This window comes from Eimeria tenella, genomic scaffold, assembly GCF_000499545.2.
Source record: "Eimeria tenella Houghton genomic scaffold, Eth_scaff30, whole genome shotgun sequence".
NCBI classification, from domain to species: Eukaryota; Apicomplexa; class Conoidasida; order Eucoccidiorida; family Eimeriidae; genus Eimeria; species Eimeria tenella.
In genome coordinates, this window is record NW_013542871.1 from 141,133 (window position 1) to 167,581 (window position 26,449).

Here is a 26,449-nt window from a genome sequence, read left to right on the forward strand (position 1 = left end):
CGGCATATGCTAAAATAGCAGGCATGATTTATCACTAAAAGGGCCCAAATCTCTAAACTTAGTTTTGCACGATTCCCGACAATGCCGTAAGCATGTGCGCTTTTCCTTCCGCGAAGGTGAGCTACAAGCATGCGGAAGAAACGGCAGTAGGTTATTAAGAAATGGTTTTTCAAATTTTAAGACCTTTTCGTTAGGCCAGTGCGCAGAGTTTTATCTTTGCATCGGGTTTTCGTCGAACAACAATGCACGCAGTATTTTACAGCTGACTGCGACAAACATCATAGAGCCGTAATGCCGAATGCCACAATGACGAGAGCAACCAGGCTTGGAACTGCTATTGACGCGGAACCTGTGAGGGAATATTTGATCTTGTCCCATTGCTCTTGCCTGTCAACCGCCCACAATTGCATGGCTGCAGTTCAGTCCAATTTAAAACAATAAAGGCGATGTGGGTGGCACTGCGACACAAGAACCGGAGTGTGCTTACGTGAATGGAGCGATGCTGCCATTTCCAAAGGCAGTGGGCATTGTCTTGCAAATCAAAGCGTAGCCCAATTTCGTGGTATCGCCGCTGTCGCCACTTGACACGCTAGCCGAAACGGCAGCAGCAGACGTCTTTTGAGTACAAGTAACAACTCGACAGTCTGCAGTGGCATTAGATGAAGCGTTGTACAGGGCTACAAAGGAAACGTTGTCTTGATTCTCGTACAATTTTCCAGCTCCCTTCTTTGATGGTGGCAGTCCAGTGAAGTTTTTGTAGGCTGCCTTCCAGTAATCGATAGTTTCAGTGCAGTTTGGTTGCTCGGCAGTAAGGGCCTTGAAAGCATACGTTCCATCCTTGAAAGTCTCTGTAGCCGCTTGGGAACTATGTGCTTCGGGTTGCGTCTGAGAGAAGGAAGAAAGAAATGAAAACAGCGCTAGTGCACGCGATGAAGCTAACGCAAATGAGTTCAGGTAATGCTCAGCGCCTTACAGGTACCAAATATTCACAAATCTCTTTCCAGTCGCCATCAGTTAAATCCGCGGATCCAGGATCAGATATTTTGTCTCCGTCATTTGTTGCCTTAATGAAGTTAGCTAATCCAGCTGCCTGACGGGCGTTGTTGACTTCGCCAAGACATTCGACAGAGCTACCTGCAACCATTGACTCCGGACACCCCCATTCTTTTCTGTATGTTCTTCGTTACGCTTTTGCATACGGGATTAAGCACATTTTCAAGTGCACCAGCAAAATTGTTAGAGTTGACGCCCGGCCCCAGCCGTGGGCCGCAACAAAGTCAAATTCAAGTAGAAACTCGGCGAAGCACCCCAGATTAAGGGCTTACCAAGCTTTGCCGTATACTTTACGGTAGTTGCTGCAGCTGCTTGTGAGCTCTTCTCGCTCAACCACAGCAGCGAAACGCTGAGGAAAGTTGCCAAGTTCATTCGGAACATCTCTGTTGACTGGTCCATTAAATATCCCGGATGAAGAAATTGTCACACGAAAAAACAAAATACCTGAAAAGTCAAAGTACGACATTACAGCCGGTAGATGAAGGAGAAGGTCCTCTTGCCCACTTGTGGCGTCGGAGGGTCGGTGAGGTAGTACTGCCGACGCTCACACACTATATGGACAGGATATGAGGTGGTCAGCGTGCAAATGTTGAAAATAAATATCTTTGTAACCGGTAAAATTTATGTCTCAAGAAAAGCATTAGAAGGTGAGTAAAATGGCCATGCTTCTTAACACGGCTTACACGATAGAACACTTGAAAAAATCCTTGTAGATCCAAGCAGTCTCTGACTGCTGCATCCGACAGTCTGAAACCGACTCCATCCATTAGTCGCTCTCTCACAAGTAAACTTCTGGAATTTTGTAACTCTGTTTAATTTACAGGTTTTAAAACCCGCAGAATGCTCTGAAAGAACGGGCTTTCAGCACCGTTGTTTCCCTGGCACCACACTTCAGCAGCAGGACTGCCTCGAGAAGAGCTTGTAACAGCCAGTCATTGACCAAATGCTCCCACGATTTATTTCTCTCTTAATATTCCTTTCTGACGCACACCCAGAAAATAGGGACCAAACAACCGCTTTGTTCCGGGCTACATACACTTTGGTAGGCATGTGACTTCCGCTCGCAAGCAATTTTAATAAGCTGGCCACGGTGCCCACGACGTTGCGCCCCCCGTTGAATGCGGCAAATGAAGAGAAATATATGCGGTTGAAAGCGGCTACGTGCAAGTATCCCCGTGAAAAGAACCTTCGTTGACACGAAACGCAGACACAGTGCAATTCTGACCCAGCCAACCACCGCGACGAACACTCCACAAACACGCACAATACCAGCTTAAAAATTGATATTTAGTTTTTCCTATGTAGCTGCTTATTGTGAATGTTGCCACAAGCATATAAACGATTTCAGCCAGTGCAGGCCTGAAATAGCCCGCCTCTCCACATGAAATTCGTGCAAGAACTTTGTGGAGAGGCAAGCTACTCCAGGCCTGCACGGAATGAAATCGTCTTTATGCTTGTGAAAACATTCACAATACGCAGCTCTACATGTGCAGAGATGCTAAAAGATTCAGCTTTCTTCGTGGCCTCACACTATTTCAGTAGTTGATAGCGCGTTTTCTACAGAAGCAAAGCAGAAAACTTTCAGCCCAGTACTGCAAGGCAGCCTAAAGGCTCCTACTCACGTCAAGCAATCAATAGGGCGCTGGGAATTTCTCGAAATTCTAACGACAAGGTGTGCGTGACAGGTAGATTTTACTATTGGCTTACCCAGTCCATATTTTGGACTCCTGCACTTGCTCTGGAAATATCGGAGCTGTCACAAGGGGCGGTGAGAATACTATGTGACCAGGGAGCCGTACAAGTGTGCCAGGTGTGAAACCGCAAATGGCCGGCATATGCTAAAGTAGCAGGTTAGTTTATCGCTAAAAGGGGCTGAATCTCTAACTTCGGCCTTACACGATTCCGGCCAATGCAGTAAGCATGTGCACTTTTCCTTCCGCGAAGGTGAGCTACAAGCATGAGCCAGAAATGACAGCAGGTTATGATGAAGTCGTTAAGAAAATGTGAAAAGCCCTTTTGGTAGGCAAAGGCGTAACGTTTCACCTTTGCATCGGGCTTTTGGCAAACAACGAAGCAAGCAGTATTTCACAGCTGACAGCTCGAAACATCATACAGCCGTAATGCCGAATGCCACAATGGCAAGTGCAACCAGGCTTGGAGCTGCTATCGACGCGGATCCTGTGAGAGAATATTTGATCTTGTCCCATTGCTCTTGCCTGCGAAAGCCCCGCAGTCAAGTAGACAAGATTCAGTCCAGCCTAAAATTATCAGGTAGATCTGGGTACTAGTGTGACACAAGGACCAGAGTGTTACTTACGTAAATGGAGCAGTGCTATCATTTTCAAAAGCAGTAGGCGTCGTCTTGCAAAGCATAGCGTGGCCCAATTTCGTGTTCGCATCGTTGCCGCCGCTTGACACACCAGCCGAAAGGGCGGCAGGAGACGCCTTTTGAGTGCAAGTAACGACTCGACAGTCTGCAGTGGCACTAGATGAAGGGTTGTATAGGGCTACAAAGGAAATATTGTCCTGATTGTCGTATAGTGTTCCCGCTTCACCCTTTGCAGGCGGCAGACCAGTGAAGCTTTTGTAGGCTGCCTTCCAGTAATCGATAGTTTCAGTGCAGTTTGGTTGCTCGGCAGTGAGGGACTTGAAAGCATACGTTCCATCTTTGAAGGGATCTACAGCCTTTTGGGCGCCATATGTTTCGGATGGCGTCTGAGAGAAGGAAGCAAGAAATGAAGACAGCTCCAGTGCACACGATGAGGCTAATGGAACGAAGTCTACATAATGCTCAGCGCCTTACGGGTATCAAATATTCACAAAGGTCTTTCCATTTGCTTTCAGCAAGCTCCCCTTCTCCAGGGTCAGATATTTTTTTTTCGTCGGTTGTTGCCTCAGTAAAGTGGCCCAATCCTCACGGGCAGCGTTTACTTCTCTGAGACATTGGACAGTGCCACCTGCAACCATTGAGTCCAAGCAATCTCAATTATTTGCATATGATTTTAATTACACATTTGAACAGGAGAGTAAATGCGGTGTTGCCCAAAATTGTTGGAATCGCTCCAAAGCAGAGTCAGCAAACTCAAAAGAAAGTGCACGTGAGAGCCAAGGTGAATTGCTTACCAAGCTTTGCAGTGTACGTTACAGTATTTTGTCCAGCTACAGCTGAGTTGTTATCGCACAATAATAACAGCGAGGCGCTCAGGAAGACGAAGCTCAAGCGTACCATATCCATTGACTGGGCGTTGAAATCCCCCGGGAGAAGAAATGTCTGTGTGAGGGCAAAAATGTCTGCAAATTTAATAAAATAATATTCGAGAGGGCAGATTGAATAGAAGTTGCTGTATTTTATGCCCACGTCAATACGGCACTGAAAATGCGTAGTGAGCTCGTTCTGACGATGCTCGCACAAGACTCTAGGTAGGATCTGAGGCAGCAAGCCCGCAACTGTTAAAAGTGAGTTTTCCGTAGCAGAAAAAGCCAATCTATCAGAAAGCAAATTGAAACTTATAAGCATTGGTCATGTTTTACTACGTAACTCAGGCAGGGGAACGACGAAAAGAGTTCGTGCTCTAGATCCACGCTTTCCCTCACGCTAAGGTGTTCTCCAATCGCTCTCCCCCACAAAACAAAACATGCGATTTCTACCAGTTGAATTCATGGAATATTTCAGCTCAGTTCAGCAGGCAGGCTTCATCGCCCGTGGAATGCTTTAAGGGGAGGCTGCTCAGTACTTTTGCTCCCACCGCGCCGCACTAGAACAGGCCGGCGCCGCCTTAGGAAGGGCTCATAGTAGCGCATCGTTGGCAAAATACTTCCAGAATTCCTTTACTCTAAACATTTAGCCTAGGCCCACACACAAAAAATTGGGGGGAAACAGCCGCTTTTCTGCAGGCTTTGGAAACTTCTCCTAGGCATCTTACGTGTACTAGCAAGAAATAAGCTGCGCATGCCGTCGCACCCGATTGAATGAGCGTTTTGGGGAGAAACTCATGCAAAGAAAGGTAGGTCCGGGCGACTATTCTCGTGAAAGGAACCTTCTTCGGCACAAATCATGTGGAGAGTGCAGCGGTGACCGACCGGAGAGCCTCTACCACGCAAGCCTGCAGTTTTATGAAATGCTAACAGCACTAGCTCAAAAAAAGTTTTTTATCCTCCCTATATAGTTGCATTTTCCGAGTATTATCACAAGCATGAAGACGACTTCACCGCGTGCAAGCCTGGCAGATAGAGAACCTTCCCTCAATAGAATGTTCTCTATCTGCGGAGGAGCTGGACAAATAAATGGAGAAAGAAGAAGTTTTGCCCTCGGTTCCAGGTAGTTCTGGTGCGAGACGGCGACGCTTATATGGAGCTACCCAGAATGGCTTCGGCCCAACAATAAAAGGCAGCGTAGTGTCTCCTACATAAGTCACTCAGTCAATGGATTGCTTGGACAGCTTCGAAATTCCAAGATGTCTGTTGAAGGTGGATATCATTGCTAGGTTAGGTAGTCCATATCTTAGTCCACTTTACTAGCTCCAGAAATATCGAAGGTGTCAAAGGCGAGTTTTCCCATTTGGCTAGCACATTGTTTGACGAAGGTGCCGTGCAAATGTGCCAGGTGATAACCGGCATCATCTTCCTTCTCTTTCTTAATCCCAGAGTCAGCAAAGATCGACATATAAGTTATGCCACAGCTGCATGCACAATCTGCCACTAAAAGGAGCTGAATCTCTAAATTAAGATTTCCACAATTCGGGAAGCTGTTGTACGCGCAGTCTCCCTCCCGCAAAAATGCGCTTTGAGCGTGTGGCAGAAATGGCAGGAAGTTACTAAGTAATGGCTTCAAAAAACGGTAAGAGTCTTTTTGGTAGGCAAGTGTGCGGGGTTTCATCGCCTGCATCCGACTTCCAACAAGCAACCATGCAGGCGCTAGTTTACAGCTGATAGCACGAAAACATCACAAAGAAGTAATGCCTAACGCCACAATCAAAAAAGCAGCCAGGCATGGAGCTGCTATTGACGCGGATCCTGTAAGAGAAGATTTGATTCTGTCCCACTGCTCTTGCCTGTGAACCACTCGCAATCACATAGGCGCGATTCAGTGCAACTCACAGCAATTAAGGCGATCTGGGTAGCATTGCGACAGAAAGATCAAAATGTCACTTACGTGAACGGAGCAGAGGTGTCATTTGCAAAAGCAGTAGGCATCGTCTTGCAAATCAGTGCATAGCCATTTTTCGTTGTTCCGCTCTCCCCACCACTTGTCGCGGTTGCAGGAAGTGAACCGGAGGTAGTCGTTTGAGTGCAAGTAACGACTCGGCAGTCGGCTGTGGCGTTAGAGGAAGGATTGTATAAGGCCACGAAAGAAACATTGTCTTGCTTCTTGTACAGGTCTGTGCCTTCAGTCTTTGATGGCGGCAGTCCAGTGAAGTTTTTGAAGGCTGCGTTCCAGTAATCAACTGCCTCCTTACAATTGGGCTCTGCGTCAGCTAAGCGCTTGAAACCATATGTTCCATCTTCAAAGGGATTCGCTGAGCTTGACTTAGCCGCTCCTTCCGTTTCTTCGCTCTGAGTAAAGGAAGAAGATAATGCTGCACTACACGACATCCTTGGTGATCCTGACTCTGGTAATATTTTGTGTCACTTACTGGGATCAAATGCGTGCAAACTTTTTTCCACTCTTCTTCTAGTTCTGTTTGTGGATCGGTTAGTTCGTTTTCCTTTGGTGCTTTTATGAAGTTGGCCAACCCAGCCGCCTCACGTGCAGCGTTGAACTCGCTAAGGCACACAACGTTCTCCCCTGCAGTAATTGCATCCACACATACCTATATTTTGCCCGATTAGCTAAGCCCACCTCTTGAAGAATAGAATGGACTCAGAGCCATGTCGCATAATGTCACTTTTCAGAAGTTGACTTGAACCCTGTCCCTATAGTAACGAACGCAAGCCAACCTGGGCTTCAGTACGAAGGAAACAGGCGGGTAAATGCTAACTGCTTACCAAGAGTTGCAGTGTACTTGACTGTTGGCGCACTTGTTTGTGAGCTGCCCAGTTTTGAGGCGGTCAGCACCAGTAACAAACTGCTAAGAAGTGGTGGTAAGTTCCAGTGGAGCATCTTTGAGAAATTGACACAGAAAAAACGCTTCCGTGGGAAAAATTAAAGAATCGCCTTGAAAAAGCAGGGGTATCAACCAAGGTACTGCAGAAGGAAGTTACATTGGAAGCCGACGGTGTGGTTGCTGCTGTCGTCAATGCATCCGGGGATCTGTGGTGAGCAGTGCCCGCTTGTTAGGGTCGAGCACTGAACTGTAGATCAGCGCTTGCAGAACTGCACCACTTGAAATTCAATCAAACTATTAATTTAAAATCGTGCCCTTTAAGAACTGTTGGGTGAATTGAATGTGAATGGAAAGACCAAAACGAAGACGCCTCCGAACAACACCTTGTGAGTGGTAGTACGCAGAGCACTAGATCCACATCAAAAAGTCATCAGTGCACCTCTGTACCTGTGCACGCAAAGTCCAATCTTTCTATAGCTTCGTCCAAGAACTTCTGAGTTTTTGAGCATAAATCGATAAATGAGTGACAGATTTCAAGTTGATTGTTGGCCTCGAAGGCAGATTGTTCAGCATTGGTGTTTGATCTGTGGTTAAGCAGAACGCGAGCGCCTCATCCGTATGAGCCTCAAATAAGTAGTCTCCCGATATGAACTTCCGAGTACAGGGGGAAACTGAAAGAGTAGATTCGGCAAGCTGCCGGTTCCCGTGTTACCCCAGTTTATTTTGTTTCTTCCCAATAGCAGGGAGCTGGGGTCCACTGGAGTTGCCCAGAGTGCCTTCCGCCAGCGTAAAAGCTGCGACGAATGACTGGTAGTCAATGGTGTGCTCCAAATGCTCAACGACAAAGTGTGTGTCGCGCGTAAATGCCGCCGCCAGTATCGACAGTCCATATTGCCCCCAAACTCGTTGTATCACCTCGAAAAACATCAGACAACACAGAGAGTTTTACTTATTTTGACTGAAAAGTAAACTATTTGGCCAAGGAAACATACGATCTTGCCATCGAACAACCCGGTATCATCTACTTCCCTTTTCTCTGTGCCAGACTTAGCGAATGGATTGCCAGGCATTAGCATAATCTGTCACTGAAGACAGCTGAAGCTTGAAATATCGGCCTCTGATCATCCCAGAAAATGTTGTAAGCATATACGGCTTGCATCTCGTGGAGTTGCGATTAAATTATGCGGCAAAATTGGGAGAAGCTTGCGAAGTGATGATTTGAAAAAGTGAGAAAAGTCCCTCTGGTCAGCACGTGCGCTGTCCCTCAAAGCAGCACCGAAATTAGGGCAGAACACAATGCATGTGGTACTTTTCATCGAATAGGACGAGGGGTGCAAAATCGTAATGCCGAATGTCACGATGGCAAAAGCAACCAAGCTTGGAGTTGCTACTGACCCGGAATCTTTGAGAGAAGATATGACAACGTCCCACTGTTCGGGCCAGTGAAGAACACGCAACCGCATAGGCAGTGTGCAACCGATTTCAGAGCAATCGTGACACCGTGAGCAGCACTGTGACGCGCGAAACAAATTGTTGCCTACATGTATGGAGCAGCGCTGCCACTTCAAAAAGCAGTAGGCGTCAGTAGGCTTCGCCTTGCAAATCAACACATAGACAGCTCTTGTAGCTTCGCCAGATGTTGGCATGCAACCCAAACGTGAAGCCGAAAGTGTCGTTTGAGGGCAAGTGACGACTCGGTAATCCGCAGTGGCTTTAGATCAAGGGTTGTGCAGGGCTGCAAAAAAAACAGTGTATCAATTGCTAAACAGTTTTCCAGATTCATTCTTTGATAGCGCCAGTCTAGTGAAGTCTTTTATCGCTGCATTCAAGTACTGACATTTTCCCCCTTAGTTCGGCTACTCGGCAGTAAGGGACGTGGAAGCATACGTTCCATCTTTCAACATCTTTGCCGATGTTTGGGAATTATATGCCTGAGAAGGCACTTGATAAAGGGGAGCATGAAAGGAAGGCGGCACTAGTGCACACTGTGAGGTGGTTTCTGAACTTTCTTGCCCAACGACAGCAGCCAGGCTGTGAGGCAAGACGCCAACTTGACAAGAAACATTTACGCTGACTGGTCCTTTAAATATCCCAGATGAAGAAAGTGTTACATGAAGGAGCACAATATCTGAACAGTCAATAAATAGTACTACAGCCGGCAGATGAGGGAGAAGCTGCGGCGATTCGTGCGCACCTCAGTGTGGGGTTGAAGAGGGTTCTAGTGCCGCTGGAGGTCACACAAACTGTGAACAGGATCGGAGTTTGCGGGCCGCAAACGTTGAAAATGAACGTGGCTGCACCCGATAATGCTTATGTCTCAACGAACCTACTGACGTGTGAGTAAAAAGGCCACGCTTCTTAACATGACTCGAGCAATAGAACGCCTGGAAAATTTCGCCCTCAAGATCCAAGCGGTCTCCCACGCCAAGGGGTATCCTGCCTGCTGCAGCTGACAGCCTGAAACCGAACCCATCTATCAGTTGCTCTGTCACCAATCAATTCATGGAGTATTGCAACTTGATTTAATTTGCAGGTTTTACAATCCGCAAAATGTTCTCAACGAGAGGGCTTCCAGCAGTTTTGCTCGCAGAGCCCTGCACTTCAGCAGAAACAGGACCTTGTACCAGCCAGTCACTAACCAAATAGTTCCACAACTTATTTCTCTCCTAGTATTGCTTTCCAACGCACACCGAGTAAATAGGAACTAAATAATCGCTTTGCCTCAGGCTGCACAAACTTTGCTAGGCATGTGACTTCCGCTGCCAGGCAATTTCAAATGCACTGGCTTTCATGAGTGCGCAGGACGTTGCACCCACAATTTTAATAAGCTGGCAACAGTGCCCACGACGTTGCGTCCCAAATTGCATGGGGCGAGCGAGAAAAAAAATATGCTGTTTAAAGTGGCTGCGAGCAAGTATCCCCATGGAAAGACACTCCCTCGACGCAAATCCCAGAGGCAGTGCAATGCTGACCCAGTCCACCACCAACACGAAAACTCCACAGAAGCCTACAGCACCAGCTCAAAAATGATTGCATTTTATTCTACATAGCTGCATACTGTGGATGTTCCCTCAAGCATAAAGACGATTTCACCTCGTGCAACCCTGGAATAACTCGCCGAATGTGCGCAGGAGCTGAAAAGTGTAGCTTTCTACGTGGCTCCACATTTTTCCAATAAGAGAGAGAATGGTTTTTGAAAATAAACCAAAATCGTTTCGCCAAACGCCGCAAGGCGGCGTGAAAGCTCCAACGTGCGCGGAGCAACCAATGGGGTGCTGGGAATGCTTCGAAATTCCAGCGACAAGGCGTGCGTTGCAGCTCAATGTCACCGCTGGCTTACCCAGTCCATGTTCATTCCTTTGTGCCAGCCCTAGAAGTATCATTCAAAGTCTCTCCAAGCAGGCTTTTCCATTTGGTGAGCATGTTATTTGATCAGGGAGCGGAGAATTGTGCCTGGTGAAAAGCAACGAGTAACCTGCATATGCTAAAATAGCATGCATAGTTTGTCGCTAAAAGGAGCTGAATTTGGTTTTACACGATTCTGGGAAATGCCGTAAGCATGTACATTTTTCCTTCCGCGAAGGTGCCCTACAAGCGTGCGGCAGAAATAGGAGTAGGTTATAAAGGAATCGTTTTTTTAAAATTTAAGGGCTTTTTCGGTAGGCAAGTGCGCAGCGTTTCATCTTTGCATCGGGTTTTCGGCAAAAAACGATGCAGGCAGTATTTTACAGCTGACAGCTCGAAACTTCATACAGTCGTAATGCCGAGCGCCAGAATGGCAAGAGCAACCAGGCTTGGGGCTGCTATTGACGCGGAACCTGTGAGGGAATATTTGATCTTGTCCCATTGCTCTTCCCTGCGAAACGCATGCGGACGCGAGTCAGTCCAACAACAGCAATAGAGGCGATGTGTGTAGCACTGCGACTTAAGGACTAAAATGTTGCTTACGTGAATGGAGGAGTGTTGTCACTTTCAAAAGCAGCAGGCATCGTCTTGCAAATCAACGCATAGCCATTTGTTTTGGTTCTGGTGTCGGCTTCGCTGTCGCCATCACCTTGCGCAGCTGCAGCTGCAGGAACTGAAGCAGCGGTAATTGTTTGAGTGCAAGTGACGACTCGGCAGTCTGCTGTGGCTTTGGGTATGGGGTTGTACAGAGCTACAAAAGAGACGTTATCTTGTTTGCTGTATATGCTTGTGTCTTCACTTTTTGGTGGAGGCATTCCAGTGAAGTTTTTGTAGGCTGCCTTCCAGTAATCAACAGTTTTTTCGCAGTCGGGTTGCTCGGCGGTCAACGATTTGAAAGCATAGGTTCCATCCTTGAAGGGCTCTGCAGTTGCTTGGACGCTTTCTTCTTGAGATGGTGGCTGAGAGAAATAAGCGAGAGAATTACAGTACTAGCGCGCGTTGAGGCTAATGGAGATAAATCAGGATCGTGTTCAGTAACTTACTGGTATCAAATATTCGCAAAGCTTTTTCCATTCGCTTTCAAGTTCTGAGGAGCTAGGTTCAGATATTTTCTCTTCTTTGGTCGCTGCGTCGGCGAAGTTAGCCAATCCAGCTGCTTCACGGGCACCGTTTATTTCGCTGAGACATTGGACAGTGGTGCCTGCAGCCATTGTGTTCAAACACGCGGGTTCTTTCTTGCAAATCCCTTACTATATTTTAAATTGAGAGAATAAACGTAGTATGAACTACTTAAACGCAATTTTTTGGTCGAACTCCCACGCGCAGCCATGGGCCGCACGCAGGCGCAAATAAAGGCAGAAAGTGGGCGAAAGAGCAGGGGTTTATCGCCTACCAAGTTTTGCAGTATATTTTACGGTTGCTGACGCAATAGCCTGTGAGCTGTTTTCGCTCAACAATAGCAGCGAGGCGCTGAGGAAGGAGGCGAACGCTACAGACAGCATTTCTGCCGACTGGAGTTTGAAATATCTCAAATGGAGAAATATCTATCCGCAGAAACGAAATAGCGACAAACTGAAGGTGAATATGATCAAATCGGAACACTAAGGAAATATCGTGTTCGTTCGCACCCGCGTCAATGCGGCGTTGAAGAGGGTTGGTGAGCAGGCACTGGCAAACCTGGCGAAAGTTTTTATCTTAAAGGGTCTGAGCGTGCGAGTTTCCATCCGTCCCACGGGGTCCTTGTGTAGCCAGTAAACCTTATTTGTGGGGTTAAACAATAAAGGGTTCAAAAGTAACGGCCAGGCTCCTTAAAACAGTTCAACTGGTGAAACGTTGAAACGAATCCGTGCTCTAGATCCGCTCAGGCAGTAGAGCAGTGGATCTTGCGTCCCTGCATCCTGATAAATGATGCCAACTTTTCCCACCATTCAAGCTGAAATTAATTATCCGTGTAGTCGTCGATGTAGTTGGAGAGTTTCATATCCCGGAGCGTGCCAACGAACGGACGTTCAACACTTTTTCTCTAGATGAGCCGTAGCTCAGCAGGAGCGCGCCGGCGCTGCGTCAGGAAAACAGGTGCCGCGCCGAGAAATCCTCGGAAGAGTCAAGCATTCGTAATCGAACTCTAACATTTCTTCCCATCTGTGCATTTACTTTTGGCACACATGCAGCTCTTCAGCAAATGAATACTACAAACAAGCGCCCCCTCTGTACAAACCTTGCGGCGTGGTGTCTCACTAGAAGAAAGGCATACGCCGGTTTTTGCTGGTGTGCAGAGCATTTTGTGCCTGGGTGAACAAGACAGTTGAAGAAATATATACTCTGCAAGGTAGCAGAGGGGAATTTGTTGCGAAAAAAACGTGCTCAACGGGAACCAGCGGAGTGTCAATCAACCCTGCCAGCTTGCACCACCGACAGTCCACAAGCTCCCAACGCATACCACGTTTTTTTAGACGAACAAATAATTCATTGACACGTCCCTACACAACTGCACGTTGCGAGCATTCTCTCAAGCGTTCCGATAACTTAATCGGCCCCTTCAGTTCCCTTTAATCCTTAAGTGGCAGCCATTAACTCGAAGATAATTGCTAGTGGGACAAACCTGGTCGGTGACTGAGGACTAACCGACAGCCACAGACTGTTACCTGAGATGCGCAACACTGCAGGTTCGCAATGCCTGGTTGCTGGTGAGGTCGCCAACTGCGAACCAGCCATAATGATGCTCCAGAGATCGATCACACAGCAACGTCTTCAAAAAACGAAGCATAACGACGCCTGGTAGGCTAGTGAGTAGACTAACTTTGCTCGGGTGTGCTAAAACACCGGCGTGCTTGATAGCACATCACTAGGTGGATGCGTCACAGCGCATGAATACCAAGAGCTAAGATAAGAGGAGTAGCAACACTGGGGAATTTGGCAGACGCAGAACCTGTGATGCATGCTATGACCTTGTTGCACTACTCTTCTCTGCGCAACATCCACAAACGCATGCGCAATGATTAGCTCAGTTCACAGCTACCCCCGAAGCGTAATCAGCAATAAAACGCAGACGTCAACATGCTGCTCATATGAATAGAGGGGATGCATCGTCTTGAAAGGCGTCGGGACTTGTCACGCAAATCAGCACGTAGCAATGCTTTGAACATCCTTTGCCTCATTTTCTTATGACAGGCTTGCTTTTGGACTTGCTTTTGCTGTGCAGGTGACGACTGGACAATCTGCAATACATTTTGGTTTGGGGTTATACAACGCTGCGAATGAAACATTGGCTTGCTTTTTGTACATCTGTTCATCTTAGTTCTTTGAAGGGGGGAAGCGCCTTGGAGTTGGTCTGTGCCAGTGAAAGGCTGCTTCCACTTGCTTTCGTGTCGTTACAGCCCTATTTTTAAGGAAGTTTAGGCCACAAAAGCATATGTTCCACTATTAAACTGTTTTTCTGATGTTGCTTTTGCTGTTTCCTGAGTTCCTGAGTGCGACAGGAAACAAAGTATGCTAGCAATCTTACATATTCACATCTATAGTAATGACGTTGAGGCACTGAAACGACTTACGTGTATCAGGTATTCACAAACGAGAGGTCCCGGGTTTGAATCCCGGAGCAGCTCCGAAATGTAGTACGCGGGAACCAGCTGCCATCCTGCGTGTGGCCCAAACCTTCACCAGCGGGTAAATTAGAATTCCTGGATCGAAACATGTCATCTACGCTAGGGAATTCCATTAGGGCAAACTCAAGTCACATAGATCTCCCCTTGCCAGGCCGTCCCCTCAAGATGCGGGACTAGACTTCTCCTTGGCTGGGACGGGCGTTCAAATATTCCGCTACTGCCGTCTAAGGGACCAAAGGTGCCACTTGAATCGGCACTGAGAGCTGCCTCTGACGACTTTGTACCGGAGGCGCCCAAGGTGGATCGTGCCCAGGGAGTTTCACGGTTGGAGAGGCAGATAACACAGCTAAAATCCCTTATACTACGCAAAAAGGCGCAGGAGACCCCCCAACCGTCTGTCCGCAGCTGCCACGTGAATGAGGTCAAAACACAGAGAGCTTCCTGGAAGTGGTGGAGCCACAGCTTACGAAGATGTGTCTGGGAAGACCGCAATGGGGATTACAGGTCGAGGAATACCTGGAAGGGGAGGCCCTGGGGTAATGGCTACACTGAAGGGACACCGGTGCAGGGATGACAAACTGGACACAATTACAGCGTGATACGCAGTTACAACGTGACATGCTACAATGTTTTCAATCGTGATAAAGTCCTACGTCAGATAGCAGGGAACTGGTGGACTTGGAACCAGGAGAAATATTCTGTCAACTTTGCGAAGAGAGTAGCACGGGATACATCGATGCCAGCCGCTGACACCCTCGGCTGTTTTCTAGCCAACTTACCCGTCAAGTAGCTCAGGGCAGTAACTCATTGGCTCAGGGCAGTAACTCATTGGGAAACGGTCAAATTTCCACATTGGAGTACAGCAGCAGCAGCTTCAGCGGAGCTTGAAACCCCTTGGGTAAAAACATACGAGGAGCAACGCAGATGGCAGCTCCAGTTGAACTCAAGGTGCCCCAAAAGGTTGGTTGTAGCTAATCAGCCTGCACCTGCAGGCACAAAGGTGAACCACCCCAGCCCGAATTGTGGAGCTGGAGCAGAGTGTTGCGATTGCAAAGGAAAGGGGCATATGGCAAGAGACTGTCCTTCCAGCGCCGTCCGGGCACGCCGTTTTGGAGAAACGTGTATGATGTGTGGCGGACTGGGACACTATACAAGGGAGTGCCCCACACCAGTTCGCTCGAAGAATGGCACCGAGGGCAGGCCTGCAACTGCGCAGAGGCAAAAGGACTGAAAGACGAGAGAACCCAGGCCTTGTTGGAGACAAACGTGCTAAACATGCCACTCGTCGGTTTGGCCTTAGTGGCCGCTCTCCACCAGTGGTCCCACCTACTTCGAGTTACCATGGTCACCGCATATACTGACCATCAGACCCTTACCCACTTACAGCAGCTAAAAGTGTCGAAGCCCCTTCGTGGACGCACGGGTGGTCAATGGCTCGACTTCCTTGCAGAGTTCTCAGGCATCACAATCATCTGCTTACAAGCACCACGAAACCAGGTGGCAGACGCATTGCCTCGCCTCCCTCATTAGCCCATCACACGCCACTTCAGTACGTCCAAGCCACCCAGCTCCCCTAACAGGATTCTCTGGTACCAGTTCTGTCAGCTGCCGAACCTGCAGGCCAGGCGGCAAGGCCCACAACACCCGAAGGAAGCTGGCCAGCTATCGGGAATTGGCCAGCTTCTTGCAGTACCACGGTGGAGCAAACCGGTGAAGCTACCCGATTCGAGTTCCGCAACCGCCAACGTACCTTTCGTTATGAAACCCCCTGCTTGAGCGTTTGCATCTACGGCCTCTGCAACATTTGCCTTCCTCAGTTTTTTGGGTTCCTCACGCGTGTACTTTATACTCATCATGATCATGTGGCCACCGGGTATTGAGGCCAGAAGAAGGCCTTCCTAGCTCTGAGGAAATACTGCTATTGGCCAGGCATGCGTGCATACTGCTTGCGTTAGAGCTTGCCCACAATGCAAATCACTCCTCAACGGAGCTCTCACCCTTTGAGGTAATAATTGGTGAGAACCCCCTTACAGCCACGGACTTTCACACTGTTGGCGCTCTATCTCCTACACTCACTTCCCCCATGACAAAGCTTTGCTCTCATGATGTGGCGCTGTATTCTGTCTCACAGCCGGCAACAGAAGTCCTATGCGGATGCTAAGCAGAAGAATCCAGTGGGAGACAAGGTATGGCTCAGCAGCAAGAGCCCACCCGCCCTGAAGAGCTCTCCAAAGTTTGAACCCCGTTAGCGGGGCCACTTTGGGAAGACCGAACGTGCCGGGGCCGCGGCACAACGCCTTGCTTTGCGGCCTACCTACGAGTGTCACCCCTCACCGCCCCCGCGTTCCGGACTTGATTCCCCAGGGAGCGGTGTTAGGCTGCCCTCCTACCCGTGACGCGGCAGGCAAGCCAACGGACCAGTACGCTGTGGATTATATACTTGATCAGCGAGGCTCTGGAGATGACGAGTAGTACCTCTTCAAGTGTCGTGGCCTAGCTGAGGACTGCGCCACATGGGAGCGTGCTAACCATCTTGCTGAATGCTCGGCCTTGACGCATGCCTGGAGGCGCCGCCAGCGCGGACACCAACGGACCCAGACTTGCTCTTCCCCTTCCGGCATCCCGATGACCCCCTAACAGCCTCTTGCGTTGCTTACAGAGCGCTCATCCCTTTCCTCATTCCCTATTCCGTTCCATTCTGTGTCGCTCTGTGTACGCGGCAGTTCGAGTCCGTTTCTCACTTTAGACTGCCTCGCCAGCAATCTTCGAGTTGTGCATGCGGAGGAGGAAGCACTCATGCGGCGACATGTGCACGTGCATGTTCACTAAATACATAATAGCATCGCACTAGGGTTAGGATTACGATAGCAAGTGGCTAGAGTGAGGCACCCACAGCATAAAGACTAAAGTGAACTAACATGGTATATGTGAGATGAATATGTCGCTGACCTGCTGAAGTGACCTTATAGGTTGCATACAAGTGATGTACATGCATAATATATATTATATATAATGTAAACTTAACTCAATGATAAATACAAGGCAGGACTAGTAATGATAAAGTATCAATAATAGCAATGGCAATGTTACTGTCATGGCAAATTTTAGCAGCACGAGCACAGTGCACAACGTGCACTAAGCAATCGTGTAAGAGAGCGTAGGGCCAACTGCACGGGGTCACTCGCATCACAACACTTGACGCTACAAGAAAATCTTGTTCGAAAGAAGCGATAGAATAGGGGGATCTGTTGGGCCTGTCACCAATGGCATACACGTGAAAATAACATACACTACTGAGGAGGGCAAATGCAAATGGGCGCAGTGGAAGCTTAAGGCGTAGAGCTCAGCGTAGAGCGGCGAGTACAAGCCGGGAAGCTGGGATGTTGTACACGGGAACTACAGTAAGTCCTCATGAGGCCTCTAGAGGCCGGCAATACGAAACAGCAGGTGACTTGCTAAAGTTGGCCTAGTCTGCACTGGAATTAAGCCTTTGGGGACGCGACCTGCTGCTAGGATGCGCAAGCTTAGGGCTGACTCAGGGGGCAACCACGCGGCCGGAGCACCGACCCACCAAAATGGGGCTCAGGTCAAGGACCTTTTAGATGGGATCTCCTCGCTCAGACCTGCACACTCAGGGGTAATTTGGGCTTTTAAGGTAACGGGTTTCAAGGTATGACAATTTGCATGCACCCACTGGTGAAGGCCGTGATCGAAGATCCCACAGCATAGTACAGCTGTGAGAGTGTGCTGCAGTACACTTTGTCTCATGAGCCACGGAAGCTTCCAGCCAAGTCTATCCATTTGTAGCACTCACTTCGCCGCGTTAATTTCACATACTCTGGTGTGTTCACTATCCCAAAATGGTAAGTGCCAGGTTGCTAAACTGACCACCTGTGCTCATGTTCACAGTGAGGTCCTGCCACCAGTGGGCAACAAATTGAGAGAGTGGGCCACTATTGTTGAGTCTGCATGCCTCTTTATTTATATCAACGCAACAAGCTCTGCTCTTGAACAAAGCTCAATGCGGCCGTCAATGTACTTTCATATTGAATTCCTGCACGGAAAACTCGGGCTCACTTCGTCACGGCTGCCCCGTTTATCCAAAAGCAGAAAAATATTGTATAGAGAACATAAGATTTGGATTCACGCAATGAACCCTACGACTGAGCATTCCTGGCGATTTTGGTATGGGCTAGGCAAATTAACAAGTCATCCTTAGCGAACCTCAGAAGGGCCAAGACAGTTATCTGACTCTGGTATCTGTGTAAAAATTCACAGTGTCTGGGGTCACTGGGACGACAAGTGAATTTGGTTACAACCTCCAGATCATCTCGGTGCCCTCCGATAGTCGTGATTCCCCTGAACCGTTGCATGCTTAGATGCACGTCTGTTCAAAGAGATTTCCCTTATCAAAGTCTTTGTAAAATCTGCGCCCGGTTCATATATCACAATGAAAAGGCAAGAGGCAAAATCAAGTATTAGTCATTTTCCTAGGCGATTGCTGTGAGTTGTTGTTGGCCTTGAAGACAACTGGGCTTCGCAGCAGGTGAATGCATGTATATTGGCCGAACGCGTGGAATGGTGATATTTAAAATTCTCCGGTATGAATTTTCAGGTCAAGTTGCCTGCCTTCGTTGCCCATTCATGCTGCATCTGTTTTGCTGCATGCAGGGCAAAGACTTTCATAAATTCCGGCAAAGCCTGCCGCACAATGTGCTAAGGAAACCGTTCCAATGACGTTCCGCCTAAAAACCTTACGCAGATTACACTCTAAAAATGAATGCTCGGCTAGTCGCGGCTCAGGACCCTCCCCAATTGGCCTTCTCGCTGGCATAACAGGACCCACACAAAACGCAATCCACGGACAGAAAAATAGCGTGCATCGCTGCACAACAAGACAGCCCCTGCCTCCAAGACAACCCCTGCCTTGAGCTTTAGGCGGTAAAATTACCAGCAGCAACAGGGTCATCGTCTACTACACCGTCGTCCAAAGCCCCTCTGTCCTTGGCGCGTCATGCCTCACTAAGCTTGTGCCTACTTGTCTATCCCACATGGAAGCATATAGCCCATCTTTCTTTTGCAACAGTTCAGCGTGGGTTCCTATTTCCGCGACACGGCCTTGGTCAAGTACAGCAATTGTATCTGCCCCTGCGACAGTAGAGAGGCGGTGTGCGATGACAAGCGTGGTGCGTCCATGAGATATTGCACGCATTGCCTGCATATAACAATGAGCAAGTTTCTCGTGTAAAAAAAACGCATTTGGCTTCTCCTCATGAGCTTTTACCCAGCATCCTCTTTAGACTCTATATCTTTTGAAGTGTAAGGAGCTTCCATGCAGTTGTCAAAATCAGCCGGGGTAACAGATAACTCGGGAATATATGTGGCACCACACCTTCAGAATCTTGTGTTCCGTATGCATATCCAGTGCACTGGTTGCTTCGTCAAATACGACAATCTCTGGGTTGCGCAGAAGGCAACGCGCAATCCCGACGCGTTGCTTCTCCCCGCCGCTGAGGCGCACCCCACGGTCGCCGACTGGCGTGTCCAAGCCAGATGGAAGCGACTCCACTAGTTCTGTTAGCTCAGCGAGCCGGATTGCCTCCTGTAAAAGTATGCAACGAAACAATATTTGTACTATAATTCATAAAATGTATCATTAAAGATGCACGCGTTGCTTGCATGAAGGAGGAACCGAATGCCCAAGCCTACCACACGGAACGACGACCATAGACAAAGTGGTTTAAGCTTAGCTGAGTTGCTGAGCTGTCTGTTAGACTGTTAGTCACTAGCGAAAGCGGACAGAAGACGTGTGGTGCACTGCCTTCAGTGCAAGATACCTTCACTTGTTCATCTGTTGCATTTGGACTTCCATAGCGAAGATTGAACCCAAGGGATTCGTTGAAGAGTAACACGTCTTGTGGGACAACACCAATATGTCGCCTGCAGGGAAGGGCAGGTAACAATGGATCCAAAGTCCACGCAGATTTTCCCCTCCTAAGCCAGAGACTGAAACCTGAAATATTCACAAGCTGCTGCTGAGTTTACAAACGCAAGGACGGACAAAGAAGTTAGTGGGGGCATCGCATCACAAAGTGGTGCATCCGTGCTGTGGAAGGATGAAAGCAAAAAACTGACGAAACACACGAAACAGGACAGGACCTTTTTCTGTCCATGCCAAATGTACAAAAAGAGCTGGTTCTCCCGCTAATATTGAAAGCTCGAGACAAGAAGTAAATATGGAGCTGTTGGAGCTTCTGTGCAGTGAACTTCAAATAAATACCTGAAGGACATGGCGGGGAGCGTTTTCAGGTCCTGGCCATCTATAGAGACTACACCGCTCAAGGGGTCTGCCAAACGATATAAAAGGCGAATGAGGGTCGTCTTGCCCGAACCTGACTCTCCCACGAGGGCGACCCTGCGGCCAGCCGGAACTTCCAGGGAAAAGCCATCTAAAACTAGCTTGCCTACGCCTCGCGAAGCGCTGGAGTCTTGGCTATCTTCCCCCATATGCTTTTTATAAGGCCTTTGTTGGCCGGACAGCTGGTCCAGGGAGTGAGAAGGAGGATAGGCGAACTTCACGTCCTTGAATTCGATAGCTCCACCGTGTAGCTGAAACACCACAGGGTTGTGAGGATCGCGGACCAGCGGCCGCATTTTCAGCAGCTGTTGCAACTTCTCCAGGTCAATCGTGTTCAGCGTCAACTCTCTATACGCCGTACCAATGAAATTTAAGGGAATCGCTAGCTGCAGCCACAAGACACGCACAGTTTCAGAAAAAGATTTTGGCAACAGAATTTTGTCACATGCACAGCCAACAGCGGCCCGCATCTCGGCTACACGCTTAGGAAAGACTTCTGTCGGTATAGAAATCTCGTGTGGGGCAAACTTGTGCCGAACGTTGTGCTGCAGCATGTACTTTGGGCCATCTTAGTGTTGTTCGAGCTGCTGTATGCTGTGGCTGAATTGGGCGGCCCAAAACTTGTGCCGAAGCACTTGTAATGGGGCGCCACAGTGTTGCTTGGGTTGCTTAGATAGTTTGCGTCTCACCTGCAAGAGCAGAGTGCTGACAAGAATGATCTGTCCCACTGGGGCAGCGCCTGAGGCAACTAGGCTAGCCGTGTGAAGCAGTGCCAGGGAGAGGCCAGTGGTGAAGATAAGTTGCTGCCCAAAGTTTAAAAAGGCAAGAGACTCGTTCACCTTCGTCATTTGGTCCTCTAGCTGTCGCTGGACTGACCCGAAGCGCTGCGCCTCGTATGCCTCCGCCGTGAAGTATCTCACAGCCTCCGCATTTGCAAGAGAGTCTACCAAAAGTCCTGAAATGCATACCGCCGCCTCACCGACGCTACCTTTAGCAAGAGCAGCTAATGCGGGTGCAACAGACGGCAGCAGCCTCTACCGTGCAAGGGCAAGCAGCCCAACTAGCAAAATAGATTGAGGAATTTGCTAGGGCTGCCTGGAACCCCTTCTACATTACGGAACAAGCTCTGAGGGTTGAGCAGCTCTCAGCCTACATGTGGGGAATGGACCTCGTGCACACGCCAATGTCTTCAATAGCATTGCTTCACAGCATTACTTCGTGCTGCTTACCTGCACTAAGCCCCTCAAGGCGATTCATCTCGCGTCTTAGCTTTGCTCGGCGCGTCGTAATCGCTGCAGTAAAGGCCCAGTAGGCCGATATTGTTCCCACAGCAGTCGCCGCTACTGTCCAGCCAACACGCAGCTTAAGGAGAGCCAAAACCATCAAGAATTCCAGACTTGTAGGCACCACCTACAACAAAAATATCAACAGCAGCAGCAGAATCGCTAGCCCTGGCAAGGTTACAGCGTGGCGGTAAACATCACACAGTCGCCTGTGTTCGATGCATAGCTAACCTGAAAGAGCAGAACATTCAGGAGCAATGAAATGGCCTTCGTTCCTCGAGTAAGGACAGCCGTCATCTCGCCTATCTGCAGCAGCAGCTCAAAACACGATACGACCGAAGTTGCTTCCGAAGTCACAGTAGCAAGTGTGGCAGCAGCAGCGGCATTCGCAGGGCACAAATAGCAATACTGGCAGCGGCTGTACTTTGTTGTTGCTGCTAAAAGAAATGGCGTGCATATGAGAGAATGACTTCAAAGCCAACTCGCGAGAAGCTCTCTGCGAGACGCGAGCGAAAAGAGCAGTACGCAGCTCCGTGAAAGCTGCATCACAGAAACAACAGCAGCAGGGGCAGCAACGACAGGAGATCTGTGGAACAGCACCCGCGGCTTCTGAAGCATATCAGCAGCAGCAGCAACACTCGGCAACTCAGAGAACAAAGTACCGGAAGCTCCAAGTCTTGCTAGCGGATAACTAACAACAAGTCCAACAGGAAGAGCTGGATGGAACAGAGACGCAGCTCCTGTTATTCCTGTTGTTCCGGTTGCAGCTGCGATTCCTTCAGCAGCAGCAGATGCTGCTGCTGCTGCTGCTGCTGGTGCTGCGTGTGCTGCTATGCCAGCCTGCGCGCCTGCTGCAGCTGCTTGTGTAAAGTGGTCAACGAGGCCCGCCAGTGCAACAGGAGCAGCAATGGTCAGACACTTTGCAGCAATCAGCGAAACCACTGCAGCCAAGACGCGCATTTTTAGGGGGCTGCTCGCAGGCCACAGCGCAGCGGACAAAAGCCCCCACAATTTCGCTGCCTTCTCATTTGCTTCCCCATGCCCTGGCATTTCGGAATGCTTGCTTTTGCTGCTGCTGCTGGCCTTGCTGTCGTCCCTGCTGTCATTGACGCTGCTGCTTTTGCTGCCGCTGCTGCTGCTGCTCTCGCTCCCGCTGCAGGCGGCACGAGGCTCTCCGGACCCCCCCTGTTGGTTTCCGCAGGGTTTGGACGGGGAACTGCTGCTGCTGCTGCTGCTGCTGCTACTTGCAAGTGTCGACAGGCACGCAGCAAAACGTGCAGGTGGCTGGTGAGCGCAGCCGAAGAGGCCTTGGGGATAGACTGTCCACGCCGTCGCATAAGTAGCAGGGCTCTTTGCAGCAGATGGAACAGCACAGAGCCGATGAGCGAATCTCCACGAGGGGATAGAAGGCCTACCTCGGCCTCCGAGCCCTTGCAGGGGCCCTGGGCAAGCACCGAATACCGCGGCAGCGCCACATGAAGGCGAAAACGCCATCCTCTCCGGTGCAAGAGCTGCTGCAGCGGCTGCAGCAGAGACGCCTCGCCAGCCACGGCTGGCTCTGCAAACAATGCCTCGCATTGTCCGCTGGCTTCTGGGGGAGCTCAGCAGGATCCAGAGGGAGCCCCCACCGAGCCCCATGGCCAGGAGCTGCGCAGTTTCTGGGCTACGCCCGCGCCGCTAAAGGCCGCTGCTGGGCTGGGCCGCGCCATTCATTGGTTGTGGAGACAGTTTGCTGCAGTCTGCGCCTCAAAGGCGTCACGGAAAGGTAATTGGGGAAATACGGCAAAAAACATGCTGGTCGCATGCACTGGCAGCAGAAGTTTGGCCTTCGCAGCTCAGTGACCAGCTGTCGCTTGCTTGTAGCGCCTATGGTGCTTCTTCTTTGCGTGGACAGCTCTCGTCTTCCCTCTTCAGAGCTGCCAGCGCCGCGAATGAGCCAACCATGCCGCAAAATGTGTATCTGCAGGATGCATGTGGGCCAATCTCAACAACTAATTCAAATTGAGAAAACCACCGTCATGAACGCTCTCGGGGTACTCTCTTGGGGGGCCCCACAGTGACTCGGGGCCCACAAGCGGTTCGTCCCAAGGGGCCCACAAGCAGCTTGTACTTCTTCAGATGTTCTTACGCTAAAATCTAAGCTAATGTCAAAAGGATACAAGTCATAAAGGACCTGAATTCATCTAGGGTGCTACTGCAAGGAGCGGATTCTCAGATTGAGTGCACACATTCCTTGATTTTCCCGTTGACGGCTTCTACCCGAATGTTCTTGCTCTCAAGCGGGCTCCAATTATTAAAATAGTCCGTTGTGTGGACTGTGAAAAGCACTAGGGCTTGCATATCTCTTCTGCAATAAGCCAGTCTAGGAGTCGAGTGTTTGTCCCGCAACCTCGAATGCACAGACACTATGGAGGCGAGCGTCGAGCTCACTGAGCAGTATAACTGGCTGACCATCACCATTTTGTAGACAGTTAGATGAACAGACGAAGCCCCAGGCCAAAGCAGGCGACGACCGGACTAGCCGCAACTCCCAACTCAGGTGAGCTTATTTTATTGAGGAACAAAGCATGCAACGAGAAGAAATGTGTCAAGCAGTCGGCTCATGCCAGTGGTCATTCAGCCTCCAGAGCCGCGTGCAGACATCGTGGATAAAGAGCAGCACACATTAATACCACATGCGCGGTCGGCCTATTCTTGTGAAGAACAGTGGAACCAGAAAGCCTGAGTACTTGGCTCTGCATAAATGAAACCGGCACCTCCTTTATCGCCAGCGTAAATTGTTGCCGTTTGAGCGAGTAGGGGGAAATTCACTGTTTGAAGAAGGAAAGCCGAAGGCAAAGCTACCGTAAGACTTGACAGGAGGGCCTCTTCCCAGCCCCCGTGTCATGAGCTCCTGGCGCCCGGTCATACTTCTTTTCTATCCGGAAACATTCGCAGTAGGCTTTTCAACCTACACATATCAGGAGAGGGTCTCAATGTCTACCGCTATAAAATTCCGCATGCAGCATTTCAAATGCGTGTATTCACGCAGTCTGTCCACAGGCACCCTTTGGGCACAAAGTACCATAATTAATAATGAAATGAGCATGGCCAGGCAAACACAGTTCATCATTTCAAATGCGTGTATTCACGGAGTCTGTCCACAGGCACCCTTTGGGCACAAAGTACCATAGTCAATAATGAAATGGGCATGGCCAGGCAAACACAGTTCTCCCCTCGTGCTTCAATGCACATTTTGGCTTTCTCATAAGTACTAAGAGATTTCTCGTCGGTCTGCACCCCGCCTACCTAGCTACCGGGCTTGTACGGAATGGTTGTCGAGCAGCTAGCTGTGTTGGTGCTTGTATGAGTCAATCTGTCTAAACTCTACTTTTTCGACCTCTCAGCATTTGCGATAATTGTAATTTTCCACCACTAAGACTATTGAATAGTGTGGCGTCTGCCTCTTAACTGGTTTGGTCCGTAGGCAGTGAGGAAAAGCATTAGAAGCTTTGCAGTCAGCTTCAGCTTCTCTAATGCGGCATTGTCGTGGCTTGAGAGGATCACCAACCAGCAACTCATGAAATCCTCAGCTCTCATAAAAAGAACTTCGGGGGAAATCCGCACAACACGTCGAGCAAAGCCATCGCCGCGCACTGCCACATGACAAATGTCGACGAAACAAGAACCAGTAACAACAGCTGCAGCAGCAGCAGCGAAGCAGCGCGGACCTGCTGCTGCAGGCGGCGGCCGCCAGTTCAAATTGGGCGCAGGACTAGTACTCCTTGTTGATGACCAGAGGCTTGTCAGAGAACATAGTTGGTGTGTCTATTTTCATAAGGCAGCACACACCAATGCAACTTCCGAAAAATAGCACCAGCAGTACCAATAGCTGAGCTAGCAGGTTCTGAGGGATATACGCACACACGCAGCAAACTCAGGTACATGCGCGCCCAGCGAAAGTGAAAAGTCCATCTTATTTTAACTTGATTTTTCCCTCTATGTTTACAAAGCTCTTCTTGATGGCAGCGGCAAGGGAAGAGAGTGTCGCCATCAGTTCACTGATGAGACTTTCGAAGACTGTGTTGTGCTTTCGGGAACTTGATTGCGATAAAAGCAAATTCAGTATAAGCATCCTAAGGAATACCATGAGGCACTCTAGAGGCAGCAGCTTTGCGAAATAGGAGTACCACTGCAAGTGTAGGAGTATGGGCAGCAGCAGCAGATGCAGCAGCAGTGATCGCCGTTGTGCTGCTCCAGTGGCTAGCAGTTCCTACGTACCGAAGTGACGTAGCTGAAGGGCGAGTCATCGTCTTGTGTTTCAGCGGCCACACTTGCAACAGTGAGCGTGAGCGTTAGCAGCAGCGCGAGCAGTGCTCTGGGGCGCGTCATGGTGGACTGTTGGCGTCTGTGCGCCAGCCAACGAAGAGCTTGTAGTCAGCTGGTAGTATATTATTCCCAAAAATCTACTTGTGGACCGCTCCAACGGCGAAGAGCCAAATAAATATGTGCTCTTGCGCGTATCGCTATAACACGGATTCTCCCCTTCCGCTGTTTAGCCTCTCGAAAGTTGGCTGGGTAATCTTGGCATGGAAGGCATGTCTTCTGAATTTATTTTTAATAACAAAATCTACAGAATTCTTCGCAATTTATCTGAGTGCTGCCGCACGATTGTTCTAACTGTTTGGGTCTGCATGCCGCTGCCACAAGCTGCCGTCGAGA

The 26,449-nt window shown here is 49.4% G+C and overlaps 6 protein-coding genes across 6 annotated transcripts; all 6 read right to left on the bottom strand.

Annotated features, from left to right (window-relative positions):
- Positions 1-278: 278 nt before the first annotated feature.
- Positions 279-1,452, bottom strand: ETH_00035015 (SAG family member; the record flags this gene model as incomplete). Its single annotated transcript, XM_013375913.1, has 4 exons — positions 279-387; positions 488-885; positions 974-1,134; positions 1,326-1,452. The coding sequence occupies 4 exons, from the start codon at positions 1,450-1,452 to the stop codon at positions 279-281; spliced, it is 795 nt and encodes a 264-aa protein (XP_013231367.1).
- A 1,708-nt stretch (positions 1,453-3,160) lies between these two features.
- ETH_00035020 (SAG family member) lies at positions 3,161-4,282 on the bottom strand (the record flags this gene model as incomplete). The annotated part of the gene is given in 5 exon segments (XM_013375914.1): positions 3,161-3,269; positions 3,371-3,768; positions 3,857-3,964; positions 3,967-4,010; positions 4,177-4,282. Coding segments are annotated over 5 exon segments (765 nt in total).
- A 1,713-nt stretch (positions 4,283-5,995) lies between these two features.
- On the bottom strand, positions 5,996-7,153 carry ETH_00035025 (SAG family member; the record flags this gene model as incomplete). Its single annotated transcript, XM_013375915.1, has 4 exons — positions 5,996-6,104; positions 6,206-6,606; positions 6,687-6,838; positions 7,039-7,153. The coding sequence occupies 4 exons, from the start codon at positions 7,151-7,153 to the stop codon at positions 5,996-5,998; spliced, it is 777 nt and encodes a 258-aa protein (XP_013231369.1).
- Positions 7,154-10,844: 3,691 nt separating this feature from the next.
- On the bottom strand, positions 10,845-12,004 carry ETH_00035030 (SAG family member (sag11); the record flags this gene model as incomplete). The annotated part of the gene is made up of 4 exons (XM_013375916.1): positions 10,845-10,953; positions 11,046-11,461; positions 11,546-11,703; positions 11,896-12,004. 4 exons carry the CDS (start codon positions 12,002-12,004, stop codon positions 10,845-10,847), a joined length of 792 nt encoding a protein of 263 aa, XP_013231370.1.
- A 6,891-nt stretch (positions 12,005-18,895) lies between these two features.
- ETH_00035035 (ABC transporter, putative) lies at positions 18,896-23,242 on the bottom strand (the record flags this gene model as incomplete). Its single annotated transcript, XM_013375917.1, has 10 exons — positions 18,896-18,934; positions 19,146-19,322; positions 19,500-19,709; positions 19,945-20,047; positions 20,388-20,851; positions 21,155-21,420; positions 21,695-21,875; positions 21,980-22,054; positions 22,173-22,288; positions 22,411-23,242. 10 exons carry the CDS (start codon positions 23,240-23,242, stop codon positions 18,896-18,898), a joined length of 2,463 nt encoding a protein of 820 aa, XP_013231371.1.
- Positions 23,243-25,502: 2,260 nt separating this feature from the next.
- Positions 25,503-26,119, bottom strand: ETH_00035040 (uncharacterized protein; the record flags this gene model as incomplete). Its single annotated transcript, XM_013375918.1, has 2 exons — positions 25,503-25,634; positions 26,009-26,119. 2 exons carry the CDS (start codon positions 26,117-26,119, stop codon positions 25,503-25,505), a joined length of 243 nt encoding a protein of 80 aa, XP_013231372.1.
- Between the last annotated feature and the right edge of the window lie 330 nt (positions 26,120-26,449).